At 41.5% G+C, this 19,034-nt stretch overlaps 1 protein-coding gene across 6 annotated transcripts in view; it reads left to right on the top strand.

Annotated features, from left to right (window-relative positions):
- The window catches only part of grid2 (glutamate receptor, ionotropic, delta 2), a 257,463-nt gene that overhangs the window by 22,381 nt on the left and 216,048 nt on the right, over positions 1-19,034 (top strand). Inside the window, exon 1 of one of the 6 annotated variants that reach the window (XM_061278268.1) lies at positions 12,432-12,749. The exons of the other annotated variants lie outside the window; for them this stretch is intronic. Coding sequence (XP_061134252.1) covers positions 12,746-12,749 — 4 coding nt within the window. The 5' untranslated portion in view covers positions 12,432-12,745. Of the gene's footprint in view, positions 1-12,431; positions 12,750-19,034 lie in introns of those variants that run through there. 6 annotated transcript variants of the gene reach the window in all.

Raw genomic sequence — 19,034 nt, forward strand, 5'->3', positions numbered from 1 at the left:
AACGCCCACGTGTCATCTTGCGCAGAATATGTTCATGGCTGCATTAATAAATCAAGCAAAATGAAACTCGGCTTGCAGTGGAAAGGGAAGAAAATGAAACCACAAAGGCAAAAGGGGGTGTAAAAGAGAATGGCAACAAGGGAGATTAGGACTTTGCTGATGCCGAGCTCGTCATGCACACAAAAGAGGAGCTGTCACATTGGATAGCGCACGAGTCCGTCACGATGCATAATTTCACAAAAGTGGTCTCGCGGTCCTGGACCGTGCTCCGCTGGCAGCGGCTCGTGAAGTGAAAAGGGCTGCGGGGCAAAACGAGAGCAGGAGACATAGATGACTCGCAGATTTTCCCCATTGTACAACGCATACAGAAATACTGCGAGTGTCAAACCCGAGAACTTCAAAGGGCCGTGCCATGTCTTGCACAATTTCACAATGTTTGAATCAAGATACTAAAGTTTCTTAATGGAACGCCAGGCCAAGGATTCTCAAGTTAAAAAGCCTCTTACACACAGAGAGCTTTAACTCAAGTTATGGCCTTACTCCTGTTCTACCCTAAACATAACTCAGTGACCTCAGTGGCCCGACCATCAACTTTCCCAAGGCGAGCTCAGGGAGTCCCAAACACCTGCGTTTGACACAAGTGTGCGTCCGGTGTAAAATCTCACCACTGCGAAGTAGTTTTACAGTTGAGCACTGGCGGAGCTAGAGAGGGGGGGGGGGGGGGACATTTGGGTATTTTCTGATTTTCATTATGGTTTTCTAGGATTTTTTTACTATCCCCACCCACCCACGCAATCAATAAAATATAATCGACGTTGTCTGAAGGATTTTTAGGGTTTTAATTTTTGTTCTTATTGTGCGTAGCTAACCCCTGAGAACCCCCCAGAAAAAAAATCCTAGAGGATTCCCCAAAGCAACCGAGCTGTCTTATGCTGACATGAGCCAACACCCAGACAGACAAACCTCTTTGAGTCTAGAACAAGTTAACTTGACGTTATTTCCTACCACGTTATATTTTCAAATTAGAACAACTTGGGAGTCACGCATCGCCTATATGAACTTTCTGTCGGCGACAGCCGGCGTCTCCACGCTTTACATAACCGGATTTACACATTATCAGCAATCCAAACTCGGACATGTGAGAAAGGTGGCTGCGGATGAACCCAATTAAGCGGAGAGTAATTGCCTGTAAAGGACACTCTGGAGGTAAAGAGTATGCGCCTCCGTTTTAATTGGTCAACGGCGTGCTTGGCACTGTGCTGGCTGCACAACTTTGTCAGGATTATTATGCAGAAATATGGGGAGAGCAAGCACGCTGAGTGTTGTCCCACCTTTTTAACCGGCCTCCCTACTGTGCTGGCAAAATTCCTAACAAAGAAGCATGGGGTCATTTTGGTGCCTGATAAACAAGCTTGCACTGCTTGCTATCAATGCGCGAAAATGAAGTGCTACCTCTCCAACATGGATGAATGCATTCTCGGATTAGATAGCATATGTTTGATATTCGGCTATTTTAAAGATGCTGATTAGGATGAGGTCCACTAAGGCACTCAGATTATGTTGCTTACATTTTTATTCAAGGCAGATTTTATCGTCGGAGGTTTTGGTTGAATTCACAATTGCACTATGCAAGAGTCCTTGGTTCCACTGTGCAAATACAAAATGTGTTTTTGTATGCGCAACTTTAAATTCTGTTTTAAAGAGACTTATTTTTTTGTTTTTGTTGCTGTCAAAGTTTGTGTTTGCGTGTGTAATACTTTTCTTCACTTGAAATATCAAATGAGCTCCTGTTTTTATTTTTTTTGCATATTCAACATCAATGTTTTTGTTTCCTGGAGCCAAATTCAGCACCTCTGTCATGTTCCCGCATCTGCTTTCCCTTTGCTTCCTGTGTGACTCTCTGCTGTTTACTTTCCAAAGATTTTCAGGGTTGTAATTTTTCAAAGCCAAGGTCGCCAGCTCGGGGCAAGCAGCAATGGTAAACAGCAAAATCACCTTTTTTTTTTTTCCCCCTCCCCGACTACCCGCCCCCTCTTCTCGTTCCCATATTTTGTCTGTTCCCTAATGTGAAATGCTTTGACAGGAAGTGCAGAGCTTTAGAAAACTCCCTTAATCACAGCGGAATAACGCCAACGGTGGATAGCAAAAAGCGAGCAGAAAATGTAATCATAACATATGCTCTTTGTTTACTTTCTTTTCGGTGTCACATTAGCATTTCATTTTTATTTTTGCCATTTCGTCTTCGCTCCACTTATTTGTAGCCTATTTTACACAGGGATTCGGCAAAATATCCACATTTGAGCCTTTATTTGTTATTACTTTTTACATTAGGTTGCGCAAATGCCGCATTGTCGGCAGCAAAATGCTGACTTTTGTGGGCAGTTTGAAAGAGGCTTGCACATCGGCCTCTTTCTTATTTGTCCACCATTCAAATTTTCTTTCAGTTCCGGCGGTTCAGGCGACGGCGAGACAAACGCCAAACACACAAGGTTGATTCTAGTCTGTCAGAGAAAATTAGAGCCGAAATTAAGAGCTGGTGTATTTGGTGCACATTTATAATTTCATTTGGGTTTTAATAACTTCCCTGTTACTTGAGCACACTGATCTTGACATTCAAAATAGAGAATAGAGTTCCCTTGACTTGTGAGCACATCAACGTTGTTTTTGTTTGTGCTGCTGCACTATGTGTGTGTTTATTCCTCTATTGGGAGGAATGAAGGTTTTATATGGTCTTCAGTGCCCAGGGAGAATTGTAGTGACAGCAGATAATTCTTTTGGAGGAGTCAATTTAGAAAGGAAGCACAGAGGAATCAAACCTCGTCACAGCTTGGGGGGGCTTGACTAAATATAGACGGCGCCATAGACACCCATTCAGAGCAAGAAGGGTCCAACAGCACGAGCCACTCCGGCTTAAAGCGACATATGGCAGCTGATGTTTGGATTTTTTTTATATTCTGATCACAAATTAACTATTTTACATAAAACTGAATGGCCAATGAATGAACACATCCTTTTGCATTTCTATTTTCTCCCACATTTTAAGATGTAATTGTGGCATTAACACCCAGTGACAGTGATGACTGAAAACATTCATTCCTTAGTCGTCGTCACAGGTTTCGTCATTGGCCACCCAGCGTTGTTGAGAGTATTTTAGATTGACATTTTATTCCTCCTCTACTGGATAAAATCCTCATGTGTCACTTGCATGCTTGCTGCTTAGCGATGATAATTTCTTTTTTGGGCGTAAGGGTGAGCAAATGTGTGCACACCACTTTTTGGGTTTTTGTCTATGTCCATGTGCTTGTTACAGCACGTCCATCTTATTACAGCCCTTAAGAATTTTTTTCCCCCCCAAAAAAGGCCCAAAATGCTATTAATCGAACACAGTCCGCTAAATGACCGTCCATTTAACCTCAGAAGCCAATTTAATTCCGTTTTTCCAGCTTGAGTGACTTGAGCCCCTTTGCCGTTGTGAACAAGTGAATGTTTTAATTTTACCAGCAAGCCTGGAGGATTTCTGTCTGTTGTTGGAGCGCACACAGCTGCGACCTTCAGGTCATTTTTATCAGTCACGTCACTCTTCAACCAAAAATCACCCTGTGATGTTTCCAGGGCGGATGAAGTTTTTGATTGGCACACATTTAGAGGATGTGTGCCCGCTGGAATGTCGTTCAACCCACAGATGGAGACACAAAACATTTCTAACATTAGATAAAAAAAAAGTCATTCTGGACTGGATTGCCCATGATCTTTTTTCCCATTTATAAAATTCCGAACAGAAAAAGATCAAGATGATGTTCATCTTCGTGATTTGTGGTCTGTAGCAATTTTAATGTGCGCTTCCAACTCCCCAAGGATTTTAAATAGAACAATTGTTTAAAATCAGGACTTCATGGCTATATTTACACTGCAATTTGTTTACATTTTAAAGAATAGCTTTTTAATTGCCACTTCAATAGGCTGAATATGTTTACAAGCCACTGGTTGCAGTTTATACCGCACCGTAATTTAAATGCAAATTTCAACTAAATTAAAATGAAGCGCTTCAAGTCTACCTCTAACCTGTATCATGTATCAATTAGCAAAATAAATCATGATATTCGCCTGCAATAATACATCATTATTCAACCAGGAATTATTTTAAATCAGTGCATCATTAGTAGCAGTTTATTATCAACACTTTAGGCTGCAGGCATTAATGAAAAAGGTTTGTGAATCTGGAATTGGGTTCCAAAGGAGGTTTTCAGTCTAGGGTTGCGGTTTCAAATTGTGGTTTGGCATTCAAATTAGGCTTTCAAATCAGGGCTGGGTTTTCTAAAATGGTTAGCGTTTTAAATTAGGGTTGCAAACAATGTTAGGCTTTTAAGGCATCCAGAAATGTGAATAATGCCACCACCCAGCACATTGCACAATAGGTTGGTAACAGTCATGGCTTCATAGTTTCCGCTGATTTGCATCGTTAAGCTGGATTTGGCAGCACACAAGCCCCCTTTGTGATCACATTTTGTTTTGAATCCCATTAATTCTAACTAACAAGCAAAATATTCAGCCTAACTTCTGACCAGATGGTGCCATTCAGACCCACCTAATACCCTCGCTTAAAATAAAAAAAAAAAAATAAAACGCAGCAAAATAATCCCCGGCCAACAGAGGCAGCATAATTGGTAGGTGAAGGCAAAAGCAAACAAAATAAACAGCAGCAGCAATGTGAAAAAGCTTTTTATGACACGATTAGTTCACATTCATTGGAGCTTGGTGGAAACAATCGTGATGGAACTGTATCAATCACGCCGGTTCCCCTAGTCATAGTATTCAAATGAGCCAGTTTACAGCCTTCCAAATATTTCCATCATTGCATAGTCCAGTGAATTACAAAGTCAAGGCCTCGAAACCTAAGATATCCTGAATAGAAATAAACCAGCATGACGAATACAATCACCATTCCGATCAAATATATGTCTAACTTCAGATTGTCACCATTATAAACCTTTAATAGCCATACGGGTACCATCTTAAGTAACATTTTAACATCATCATCAACTGTCAAACAAATACAAGCACATGTTTATGGTCTATAAAATGGAAGCATCCACTTATGTAATGGAAAACTATAAAACGTATCATACAGCGCCACATTTTGCTCACAACTGACAAGTGTGTGGCAGCTTGCCAGTTGGATACTAGCTAGTTAGATTGAGAATTCTAGCTTCCCACTTGCTGCAACAAGCTTAAGCGGGAAAGAGCTCATCAAGTCAATAAACCCAGTCAAAGCCTTGTGTGTTTGTGTGCACAGTCCACTAATAAAAAAGCCGGAGCGTCATTTCAAATATATGAGAAAATGCCTTATCTCAGAATTTGATGGCACCTTGTGAAGTTGAGCTTGGAACAAAGCAGCCATTTATTGCCTTTTGAAAGCACGCCAAGCATTAGTGTGAACCTAATAAGACCCAATCATCAAAACCTCATTAACGGCTTCATTGGAAACAGCGTGATGCTTTTAATACCCTTCTGTCTTGTCATTGAAACTAAAGTCTGACACACATGTTGATTATTAAGAGAATAAATAGCATGATGTTTGATATTAGGTGCACTTATTTTAGCAAGCCGAGGTTTGTAACGCAAACAAAAATGCGGCCTTTGAGGACGCAGCCTTTGAATTTGACACAAACTTGGCCTTCCGTGACTTGGTGTTGCATTCTAATTCCATGTTTGGTAAGTAGAAAGACTGAGTGAGAATGCATCATGCTCGTGCCATGGCAGCTTCTCAAGCCTTGCCATGTGCCAAAGCACCTTAATTGCCAATGAACCACAGCAAAACACGGCACCCGTTGCGATAGCTTGACCTTTTCAAAATTGGAAGATAAATGCCGCCCTCGGCGTTAAGTAGAGCACTTTTCATAAGTAAACAAGTAATTGAAGCAAAGATTCACCAAATCTGATAAATGCTTCAGCAGTGAAGGCGCTTCATCTCCGTGTGTGCTCTGGTCCCAGATTACTCCGTTGGGGAGTGGAAACATAAATTATAAGAATTCAAAATCTAATGAGACAGCAGGCGGTTTTTTTCCCCCTTTTGAAATGGATTTGTTGCCAATTTTCACTTGAGTGCATGCCAAATATCAATGTAGGAAGTATTAAAAGTAAAAGCATTTCCTTTTAATGTGATTATACTTTGTAAAAAACAAAATTGTTTTCCGTGCATATCGGTGAGTGTTAACGTGGATTTATTTGGGAGTTGCGACGTACCTATTCAGGCATACAAGTAAGCGTCTTTTATTTATTTATTTCCAGTGAAATGAATGGTGCGAGAACATGCTGAAAGGGACTCAAGCCCACGTACTGACCCTCTCCGTGTATATTCCGCTTTGACTCTCTCTCTCTCTCTCTCAAATGAGCACAATGCCTTCGTTCTTCCTTTTTTGATGCTAATGCTTTTGCTTTTTTTTTTCCCAGGCATGCACTGCCATGTATGCACTTTTTAGTGTTCTCCAGGGGCTCTTCCTCAGCCTGAGACATAGTTTCTAAAAGAGGGGTGCACACACACACACACACACAGGGGAAAAGAAAAACTGTGTTGTACATTGCACGATAACAATACCCACAAACAATGTCATATTGCTTGCACCTTTTGTCGTGAAAGGAAGGTGATAGGCTGGATTTACACTAGCAGGTCAAAGTGTCACAATTCCTATTTGTTTGTTCATAAATAGCATTGAATCTTGATGCCTTTGAGATTTGATTTGATCAGGCATCTTGAAAATGATAAATGGATTGGATATATGCTAATGCCACTTTGATGCCAACGGGCAGATTGAATCCTCTTTTTGGTCCATTCTTCCTCAATCTGAAGGGCACTAAACTATGTGGGCATCCATTCTGCACTCTTTCCACTTGCCATGCCATGATTTACTCTCAACCAATCTAGCACGTGGTTTGGTAACCTTCAACCTAAATTGGTCAAAAGTGAATTATTACAACTGGAATTGAAAGGTTAAGACATTTTCGTGCGATAGGGTATTTTAGTCACAAATGTGTAGCCAATCTGCAACCTTTTGGCAATAGTGGGAAGGCATCTAAACGACAGAATGAGAACTACTACAATATGTTGAATGGCTGAGCATAATGAAGGGCACCAAATGTACGGCAAGACATTTTGGCTTGGAGTATGGTAGCCTAATTTTGAGGCAAGAATCACTGCAACTCCTAAATTGGTTGAGACTAAATCCTTCCGTGGCAAGATCATAAAATGGACGCCCTTCGTTGCTGTCCCTTTGTTTACTTTTTTCCCCCTGCCATCTTTGTTGACTTCATTGATGCCTTAGACTGGGTTTTGATGCTATGACATCATAATATTTATGACAGCACTGGAGCAGGGTTTTAGCATTCCAAACCGCACGTTGCCGGCAGCGCTTGCCTGCCATTCTCTCCACAGGTAGTTTTTCAATTTGGTACCCACAAAAGTTGTAAAAGTCCAATCAGGCTCCCTCTCTGCGAATGCATAAATCTAATAATCATAAAGTCATGGCCATTGTGATATAAACGTGATATAGCACCGCCTGTCACCCACAACGATAGCAAAGGCATGTCGTTGGCCGCCGGAGCCGAGGCATTTTAATTTGCTGAGAAGCGAGTCCATAAACACAGCACCGCATTGTAATTGTTCTGAAAAGCACTGACGTGGTGAATAAATGTAATGATGATAATAATTACAACAGCTTTCTGTGTTTTTAAGTGCGTCACAAGTCTGCTGATAAGCAATCATGCAGGAGTTAATTGCCCATGATGATTAAGGTGCAATTGTACGTCCACTCACGAGTAAGCACACTGCTATTCATGTTTAAGGGATAAAATAATGCCAACTGCAAAAGTAACATTCTGTAAAACACACAAATAACACTCTACCTTTTAATACAAAGGGATGAGTCAGCAGCTATCATCAGTCGCCTCCCTCAGTGCTTCACCATAAAAATCAAACCTCGCAGGTCACGCAGTCGCAAACAGCTGGATACGGACAATCAGGGCTCTCTGTGACTCTAACCTTCATCTTCACCAGTCTTCATCCAGATGTGTGAACCCCCATATATATATATATATATATATAATATAACATTATCTCGCAACATAAACATTGTAGGCGGTGCACATAAAGTCTTAATGTCGATTCTAATGAGATGTCAAGGTCATGCTGAGGCTGCAGCAGTCCATCTGGCTGGACTCTTACAACCCAAAGAAATAAAGCTCTGTTGTCGCGGAAGTCTAGGTTTCCTCATGAAGGGTAGGCAGGACGGGTCATAAATGTATTGACGGGAGCCTGTTGAAAGGCATCACTTTGCAAAAGTCGTCTGCATCTCGCAGAGAGTATATTGTCTGCCAAGCTCGTATGCTTTTACGGCACAAAATAAACTGCTTCAACAGCAACATGCACAATGGGGTGACATTGACCGCCTTAGACCGGGGGCTGTTTCTAATATTTTGTTAAAACTGTCTGTAAATCTGTCTAAACAATCGTCGAGAGCGGAAGACTCCTCCCAACAAGCTTAGCTGCTACAGTACAATAAACAGTGGCAGAGTAGCATACATGGACGATTGCCTAAAATCATGTTAATTGTACAAAGTAGTAAAATGCGTGAACTTCCTAGCCTGTTCTGTAAAATGAATAATAAATGAATTGTACAATGATGCGGCGGCCCGTATCTGGCCCTCGGGCTTTGGGTTTGACATCATGTGATACAGGAATTCTTCTGACAGTGACCACTAGTCTTTGTAATGGAACCTTTGTTGTTGTACTCTACTGTATTGTCTGGGACTCCCTATCAGGACCTGTTCAAAAATCTCCTTTTGAAAGTATTGTAGAAGTGGTGCTTGCTGCTTGGAGCCCCAATTAAATGCAGTATTCTCCCTATATAAGTTCAGAACTGGTTCAACGCGCTCTTCGCAGGGGAAGACTTGTCCGTGCATCTCTCAGGGAGATTAGCAAGTATTTGCGAACAAGCGCCAAGTCCTTCCGGCTTGGTTGTCGCTGCTGCTTCTCTGATTGTTTTAATCGATAATCTTAATGGATGAAGGAAATGGGAGACAGTCTGACTGCTGTTGTGTGAAGCCAGTAAACGCAAGCCTTTGACGTCAGCGGTTCTCGAGCGACTTCACCTAGCAATCATGAATGCCTCTTTCTTGTTTTTCCTCCCTCGCGTCCTTCCACCTCGTGTTTCTCCCTCCCCATTTTTGCTCGCACCATTCTTCACCATCAACCTCTCACTCCTCATTTGCATATATCATTCCCAGACGTTCCTCCTTATAGAGAGCACATAAAGAAGATGTACGTCCTCGCGGTAAAACGCCGCCAATCTCATCTTCTCTTTGAGCAGCTGTGAATGAGCTAGAGGCCGCAGCTGGATTCCGGGTTCGTACGCAAAAAGTGAATTTGATTACATTCCGAAGCATTTGAATATTATTAATAGTCTGTGTGTGTGTTTGTATAGTTTATGAACTCCACTGCAGAAAGAGTGGATTTTTTTTTTTTGGTACATGAATTTTTCCAATTATTAGCTGTATGAAATTTACGTCATGCGCAACACAATCAGGATTTTCCTGGAGAAAACGCCGAGCTGAAGCAGGCAATACATTTTCCCCAAATCCTCGTTATACTAATGGCAAACTAATGCATACCATACAGACATCTACTCATGTTTGCTGCAATTAAATACAAATGGACTGTAAATTGATCAATTTTGTTTGCCAACCACCCGGAGGCCATAAAGTGTAATCTCGTTTTGGTGCATACGATGCAATTACCTCTACACAATACAATTACTGTATGTACATGATATAGTGAATGGATCCATTTCCTTCTCCACTTTGAATGGATTTTATATTTTCCTCCCAACCGTAATTGCTCAGTGGACAGTCAAAGATAACCGCAACCTCATTTCAACATACTGTATAGATGATGAGGTCTATTTTAATTGACCTGATTAGCGGTTTGCGTTTATCTGGTGCTCCCATGACCCAATCTGGTATGTCGGACTACGTGTGATGTTGATGGCTTTTGTGTGATGGCTGCTAGACCCAAGGACAAAGCATGCGACTGGAGCACAGCTATACAACTTCTTGTCTCAATTCAAGAAGGTCGCAGTCCGATATCAGCTATTGTTTGGAAACAAAAGCTTGCAGCATGGCTTTCTTGGCGTAATTGCCATTAGTAGGGGGGTGCACAATGTCGTGACGGATCTGTTTAAAAGCGGAAGCTTTGTTATTGTGTGTATAATTGCATTTCAGCAGATTGTGTCGAATCATAAGTAGGGCTTTTTCGCTTTGGAGGGAGACATGACTCAAAGACATTTCAGCATGGGGATTTGGGTCTCCTTGAGCCATAAATGTCATACGCTAGCCCTGATACCTAAAGATCAACCACGGTACACCACTGATATCCACTGGGGAAGCTACAAAGCTTGGTAGTCAGTCATTAGTTATTTTTGATTAAGTTTTAATTCGGTGCAGTTTCCTGTCCCAATGGTTGACTCTCCAAAGAAGCATTTTGAAACTTCCCACCTTCACACGTCAAATTATTATTTCCCCAAGGGATTATTTTTACAAATGCTTGGGTTATCGTCTTACTATGGTAAATGATTTAAATTACAAAGTTGAAGCTATTGTGTAGTTTGCAATTTGGTTTGTTGAAGCTATTGTGTAGGTTGCAATTTGGTTTGTTGGGCATACTATTCAACAGTCCACAACATCTATCTTCTTGCTTTAAAAGACCCACTGTAGGTATCTCAATGTGATACACAAGCAGAGCAATTGGGATAGAGTTTTTGAGCCAGTATGGTCATAAAAGAGGCAAGCAAAAAAAGAAAGTGTAGGATCTGAGGCGCAGATGAACCGAGTGAGTCAAGCAGAGAAAGCGGAATGACATCGGGTTCAGAAGCGCCGTCTGCCTCCAGCCCGGCCGCTATCCAGAGTCACCTGCAACCCCGGCGAGGGAGGAAAGTAGGACGGAATTAAAAGTCTGCGGGGTTGGAGGTTAGAATCGAGGGCAGGATACCATGAAAATTGGAATTGAAAACACAAAGGGGATATGAGCAGGGTGGTGAGGGCGGACAGATTCCTGCACCCAATGCAGTGTGAGGTGGTCAGGCCCCTTTTTCTGGGTGAAAGCAGAAAGATGAAAAGAACAAGAAGGGAGCAAAGAGCAAACAAGGAGGAGATTGGAGAGCTACACTACACGCCGCATTGCATAATACATGTGCTGCGATTTGGTGCATGTAAACGCCCCGTGAATCTTTTATAAGATCAGCTTGACCTAGTGACACCGCAGGGAGAAACAAAAAAGCAACAACAACAAAAAAACGAGGAATGCGGACACAATAAAAGTGCACAAGGTAAAAGCACCCAAAAAAAAAAGAATGTTCTAATGTGCACTGTATTGGTTTGTCTCTGTGCCGTTCAGATTGAGACAGACACTAAGAGGTTTGTGATGTTGCGGTTTCACTCTGTGACAAGATTAACCTGGTACAACATTCATGGCCTTCTCGGATACGTTTTAACTCCAAATCAACTTTGTCTTTTAAAAGATTCATAAGAGCCTCGGTAGGACGGATTTTTATTTGATTTTTTTTTTCGACAATGCTGGTTGGCGAGCCGTGACCTACTTGATCCGTGCAATTGTTAGTCGTTGACTTAAATTCTCTCCCGTTTGCTAGCGTAACATCTTGGCTTATATAAAGCAAACATCTTGAGCAGAATGCAGCTTTTTGAGTATTCTAGCCACACTCTTTGTTGACAGATATTTCCAGTGAAAAATACATTTTCGCACAGTGGTGCATGTCAAGGCAACGCTCATAAACCCTCACTGGGTACTTCAAAGAGTTTGGAGCAGCACGATAATACTAAAAAGAAAGAAAGGATAAAAAAAAAAAAAAAACAGGGTAGCTGCAGAGAGCATGCCGTGTCGAGACAGAAATGCTGCAATCTTTTTTGCATAATGAATTAAAATTCCTTCACTTACACAACAAAGGGTAACTTATACTGTACATCAAAGCTTCACCACCATTGCAAAGAACATTGACTCGAGTCAAGGCTTGAGATTTGATTGCAACGCATTTTGTGCAGGTTGTGTATGCACTATAACCTCAAACCACAAGTGAATTGAGAGTGATTCCCTGAAACAGAAACGGCATACAAATACAAACGAAATCACAGAAAATGGATGAAGGTATTAGAGTGAATCCATAGATTCTGATGGACAGGGTCAGAATGCAGAAATAGGCAAGATTGCAGATCTGTACCTATCTTAAAATGAAAGACAAGGGCATCCAAATATGGTTCCAAATCTAGGGTGCAATTCCTGGATACCAAAAGTGGGCGTGGCACGAATTTTGACAAGCCATAACTCTTAAACAGTGTTTCATACTTTCGGATTCTTTCATCAGACATCACACGATATGGACGCGAGAGTTTTTCATGCGGATGAATGGCCAAACAATTGATTCCATTCGTTTTAGTTCTCCAAAGTAGACAATTAAATTACTTGGCTTAAATTACAAGGGATTAATATTTTACGCAGTTTTCAGAAGCTTGAGGTTTCACTCTCTTTGCTTTAAACTGTCGTCAAGCGATCCTGAACTGCGGAAGGTTGCCGTATCAAAGCTTTAAGCCTCCGAGGGAAAGCGTTGGCGGGCAAAATGAATGAATCATGTGTTCCTCTGCTGCAGCCCTGTCCTCGTGTAGGAAGGCACTCAACGCGTAAAAGATGGGTGGGTTGATCCAGTCTATTTTATTTATTTATTTTTTTTTTTTTTTTGTGCGAGCACCTGAAAAATGATCCTGTTTTGGGACCGTGGCAAGGGATCAGCTAGATCAAGGAAAACATTCTGAGATATATTCAGAGTGCTACCTAGTAGCAGTTTCCATTTCAGAGGTCATCTTATATTTTCTGTTTGCAATGTTTCGACATGTTTTAGTTGTGCTTCCATCCTGACTGCTCCATTTATTTTTTTGGGGCTTGTGTATCTGACCAATGGTTATATCAGCAAGGCCAAAAATGGTGTTTGCGGCGAGGTTCTGCTCAGAAGGAAAGTGGAGTTGACAAAAGGAACACAATGATGACGTACGCCCGCAGCCTTGCGGTCTACAACGGTCACATTAATTGAGGGAAAGCATAAAATAAATCCTTGAATTGCAAGATACGGAATGATGGATGATTGCATTAAGAAAGCGTGGCCAAGCAAGCGCACTTTGTATAATGGTACCACAAATAGGTTGGGTAGGAATAAGGTCACATGGAGTGCAGGACTACACTTGACTACACTAAAACAACTGTCTGTCACGCTTATATCATAGCTTCACACAGAAAAATGTGACAAAAGTACACACATGATGGGTGTGGCCAATGGGGTGGCCAGGTTTAGTCTAGGGTGGCCCAGGCCACATCCTGGATCCGCCCCCTTGGATGTTGATAACTGCAGTAGCTGTGAGAGCAACAACATCAGGTCTTCTTTTTATTGCGCTGACAAGGACAACGTGCTCGAGTTGTGCTTTCAGACTGCACTTGACAACATGTATTTTACTTGATGTACTTTACGTTCTTGTGACAAGAGAAGAGAGTTATGTTGTCTGGTTTGTTGAAAGGCAGTTAGGTATGTTTGGAATATTAAGTGTGAACACAAATGTCTTAAAAGTGAAGTAGGGTAAGTGAATTACAGGTACCGTAATTTTCGGACTATAAGTCGCGTTTTTTTTCCATAGTTTGGGTGGGGGGGGCGACTTATACTCAGGAGCGACTTATATACATATATATGTTTTTTTTCACTTTTCGGGGCATTTTATGGCTGGTGCGATTTATACTCCGGTGCGATTTATAGTCCGAAAATTACGGTATGTAACGACACATTCTGATAATCTAGACAAATCTGAGCACTTTTGTTTCCTTCCGATCAAAGCAAAAAGAGACAGTATTAAGCTACTGATAGAACATGGGCAAATCTTAAAGCAAGCAAAGATTATTGCAGTGTGCAGTGAGAGACTCCAGCGCAAACATTTAAACAAATCTCAACACACGCTCAATTACTCATGCACTTGATGAGACACTCTTTTTTTCATGGAAAATATACCCAGCTACCACATCATTAACGCTTTCTATGACCTTCTTTGTGTGAATGCACCACCACTGATAGGCATTGGTAAAATGAAAAAAAGGCAGCACTGAATTGCTAATCACTGGTATTTTCTTCAAATATTGAGTACTTTTATTTTAGTGTAATCATTCCGGAAATGTTTCTTTATACCTGTGTACATGTATGATAGTTGAAGAAGAAGAAAAAAAGAGCAGTTTCTTTACTGCTGACAAGAAAAACAACAATGAGCCTTTGTTCAGCCTTGGGCTTTATGCCATCCTAGTACCATTATTGTTTAATTACTCTTTTCATACATCTTCCTGCATTATATATGCATTGCCTTGCTATTCAATTGTAAAGTTGAAGTACAAAATATTTGCATCCTTACATAATCAAGCCCCCCCCCCTCTCCCCTGTACATGTCATAAAACAGGGCAATTGCCTCATTCCTCAAGGACAAATGGTCATGGCTTCAATCACTTATATTGGTGGGATGTCAATTGTCAATCCGCCCACTGTTTCCCTTCTCACCTATTACATGGTCAGCGGCGTGTGTACCAACACTATTGGTTCCTCGCTTTGTGTGCGTGTCATTCCTGTGTGTGTAGAAATTCCAAGTTGCGCTACACATTGCTTGAAAGGAAGTTAATATTTTTAGGGAAGAGCAGCAATTAACACATTTTACAGCTGCACTACTTGCATCAGGAGGAATGAGGTCATTTGTCGGGTCAGAGCTCTGAATGTTGACAATTTTCCTGGCATATGCATGCTTTAGAGAGACCATCTAAAAAAGCTAAAATGTCTAGAATACACTGTTCATGTTGTAGTGTCTGCGTTGGATAAGTGCGATGAGATGGGGCCTAGCGGGATGCGATGTGATGTCAGCGAGTCTTTGTGTGGGTGGCTCGGTGTGAGCTGCGGTTGTCAGCAGCTCCTGTGTGATTACTCATTGTGTGTTACAGCTTTTCTGGCTTTCAATAAATGGCTAAATAAAACGGCATTGATGCCTTTCCATTATCACCTGCAAATTGTATTCCAGTAGTTGAGCCTACTATAAAATCCATAAAAGAGTAACAGAATTGCATATCCGTATTGCAGGGATTTCCGCAGTAGACAATTTGAGGCGTTCCAGAAAAAAATCTGCAATGTAGCAGGGTTGTTAGGTTACACCAAGGATTTCAATGCTTAAATTTTGGCTCATTATCGTTTGTTACCCTGCTGCGGTGTATGCCGAGCTTTACTGGTACTGACGGGAAGCGAGACAGTTAAACACATGGAACCGGAGTGCTAAAGAGTTTAATAGAGGGTAAAACGGGAAAATCAGGAACTGCTACATGCGGGAGAGGGAAACGCAAGCACCGCTCCATGAAATTTAATAAAGTGTCAGAGAGCCAAGCATCGGGGTCATCAATCATTCCAAAATGGGAAAGGAGGAATGGGGTGGGGATGGGCGACACAGGGGAAGAGGTCAAGGTCTACGGGAGGACAAGTGGGAGAAAATGGACAGTGGATTAAAGGAGAGGTAGTGAATGTCTGGGAGATTTCAACGACCCTGTCCTCATTTCCTCACGCTGCGGGAGCAAAGAAGCTGCCGGGTAGGGAGAGAGTGAAGCAAATAGCTTGGTGCTGGAAAAGTGTCTGCCAAGATAAGTTGGGGATACTTGAAATAGCTCAGGGATGTTTGATGAAAACCTTGTAGAATATCTTCACCTTATGACTTTCTGAACATGTCCCGTTTATGGTATGTTCTCAAATAACCAATGAAAACATGTAGAATAACTTGCATGCTTTTAATCAGTATCTCCATTTGCTGCCAGAACTAACCCCTAACCCTTTCTTTTAAAGGAGACATAAATTACTTATTAGTTATGTAAATTTATTATTTGATTATTTATATACGTATATATATTTTGTATGCATGAATCAGTTGACAGTTTGAGTGGTGCTTTATATACATACTTTCATTCATACATGTTTCTTTTGCCCCCTAGTATAAGCAATAGTGATTAGCACGGTTTGCTGATGGAGGCATTTTTTTTAATTTGGTTTACATCATAAAAAATGCCAGTTGAGACGTCCTTTCAATCTTGAGAAAACATGCATGGCGAGTCAAAATCACTATGAAAGCATAGATATACGGTGTGTTAGAACATATCAATCATTAAATTATAAATCTGATATTGTTAGTCCGTACTTAATTTGGCATTAAAAAACACACAACAAAAACATTTATTTAAAGCCATCAGAGTCATTTTCCAAGCATACGGTTTTTATGTCGCCAAGGAAAGTGCCTTTTGGTTTCACTTCCAATTAATTTAGATGGAAGCCTGGATCCTGTTAGCGGCCGCCTTCGTAACGCCTCCGGGCAGTTATTTTAGACCTCAGTGAGAGTGGCCTAGAGGGACTTGTGCCACCGTAATTGGCACATGATACGCTCGGATGCCCCCTCGGCGTCTTTTATATGAGAACAGACACGAGCAATACGAAATGACACATCCTGAAAATGCACCGAGTCATTTTGGTAAATCTACCTGTTATTCTCATGTAGTAGCATAACGTGACACAAATGATCAACTGTTGAAGATCCTTGGGGATTGTAGAACTGGTTAGCGAGTGGTGACGCAAAAGGGCAAATCAGGGGTTCAGCTGGTTTCGATGGAAATGTGATCGCTTTGCTGACCTCAAAAAAATGATCCGCATCTCAGGCCATTGCCTGCCTCAAATGTCCAGAAAGTACTTTTGATATATTTTTGGGAATGATGTATTTATTTTTAAGCAGCTCATTGCATCGAGACACTAAATTAATCACATACTCTGACTCCTCATCTCCTATTCCAATGGAATGGCCTCATCATTTTTGCGCCTCCAGTCGAGACGACTGTCATTTCTATCATGAGTCCCTGAAGATTTTCTGTCTTTTTGTCATGATGCAGGAGAAGAGGAGGGAGATTATTAATAAATTTATGAAACATCGCTGAAGTACCTCCTAACTGTTTCTTTAGCTTCCCTACCCCCTTCAAGACTTGAGTGTTTCACCCCCATGGGACTATTTTCCTGGCTGCTGGTACATTTTACTACATGTCTGTGGAAACTAGGAGGCCATTAAGGCTGAAATGGATGGCACCAGAGTACACAGAGCCACTGAGGTTTGGCCTTCCTTTGGAGATTTTAATTTGGACTGATTTTTCTCTTGGGACAATTTGTAGGCTATTTTTTTTTTTTTTCCTTTTACGAAAAGCATGACCTCAGCTTTCCTCTTCAAGTGTGAGGCTCAGTGGCCGTGACGTGTATATGCTGGTGTATGAAACACCATGCTTTTTTTTTTTGTCTGCAGATGCTGTATGAGATCGGACAAGCCCAGTCAAAGCCGCACGGGATAAATTTAGCCCGTGCTAACACCCTTGGAGGCCTCTTAATAATTGAGAAGGCATCTGCTCCAATTAATGTGGCCCTTTAAATGGAATCCCTATTTAAATTTTCCCTAACTGGGTCACTCTCTTTACACCAGCGCTCTCTTTCTCTCTGTCTCCCGCTGTCTGTCTGTCTCTGTCTCTGTCTCTGTCTCTGTCTCTGTCTCTGTCTCTGTCTCTGTCTCTGTCTCTGTCTCTGTCTCTGTCTCTGTCTCTGTCTCTGTCTCTGTCTCTGTCTCTGTCTCTGTCTCTGTCTCTGTCTCTGTCTCTGTTGCTGTCGCTGTCGCTGTCTGTCTGTCTGTCTGGTTTTCTGTCTGTCTCTCTATCTCTACCTCTCTGTTTTGCTGCAGTGCAGTAAGGAAATAAAAAAAAAGGGCTACCTTCTACTTTTTAAATGTTTTGGGGCTTTGTGAAGCATCATCTGGGATATTTTGTGCCCGAGGTTTCGAGAGCGCACGAGCACAGTCGAAGACGTTCAGAACACATACTGATGCGAGGAAGCTTTGACATTTGCTTTGTTTCTGCCGGTTAGAAGGCAGAGAAGGAGTTTCTATGAACGTTTGTTGGTTTACAGAGTTAACCTGTAAATTCAAGAACTGCAGAGGGGTTAGGAAGGAATATATCATGCCAGACTGAGATGATTTGATTATGGATGCTCAAGATGAATTGAATTTGTTAATCTGATTTTAACAGTCTTCTCTGATTTGTTCATATTTTGATATCTTGTGACCAAACCGGCAACTGAAAATGAATGAATAGTACCTTACCATTCAAAAAAAAGTTGTGGGGCAATCGGGCAGCACCTTTTTTGAGATTTTGAGTTACTTATACCGTGGAAAATCATCATCATTATAAGTGGAGTTGATTACGAATATTTGGCCAAATGCCATTTTTAGTTTCTCCTTAGATTTAATCTGAAATTTGATCCATAGTGAAATTCCATTTTTCAATTCTGAAGTGGGTTGAAAATTGACATGGTTAAGACTGTTCTGGCATTCTGTGATTGTTTTCACACGCGTGGTTGTCCACAGTCGAAAATGCTTTCTATATCCACTGACCTTTTTTTCCCCTCCCCCTTCTCAGAGTTTCTAAAACTCTAAACATTTCCTCGTGAGTTTGAAATATTCCCAATCTTGACAAGAACATTTTTTTTTTTCCGCCTTGCCGTCTTCGCTGTGCAACGCGCGCTAATTGGAACTTTTATCTCAGCCTGTCGTGGAATGAACTGCTCTTGTCCTCACGTTGACTCTCTTCCTTCTTTGCTTTCCAGTGCAGTTAAACACACTGACTAATTATTTCACCCGGCTTCACCTTGCTCACTCTTTCATTGTGAACAGAAACTAAAAAAAGTTGCAGCTGTTACAAAATCCCACGAGGGTCTCCAGAATTTGGGCTACCCCGTTCTCTGAGTCACTGGCTCTGTTTGTCCTTCAACCGCCATGTGGCAATCTGGGAAACCCATTTGTGAGCGTGTGTTGTCTTCTGCGTAGATAGACATTTTTTTTTTCCTGAATGC

The sequence above is a fragment of the Syngnathus typhle genome, linkage group LG5, assembly GCF_033458585.1.
Source record: "Syngnathus typhle isolate RoL2023-S1 ecotype Sweden linkage group LG5, RoL_Styp_1.0, whole genome shotgun sequence".
NCBI classification, from domain to species: domain Eukaryota; kingdom Metazoa; phylum Chordata; class Actinopteri; order Syngnathiformes; family Syngnathidae; genus Syngnathus; species Syngnathus typhle.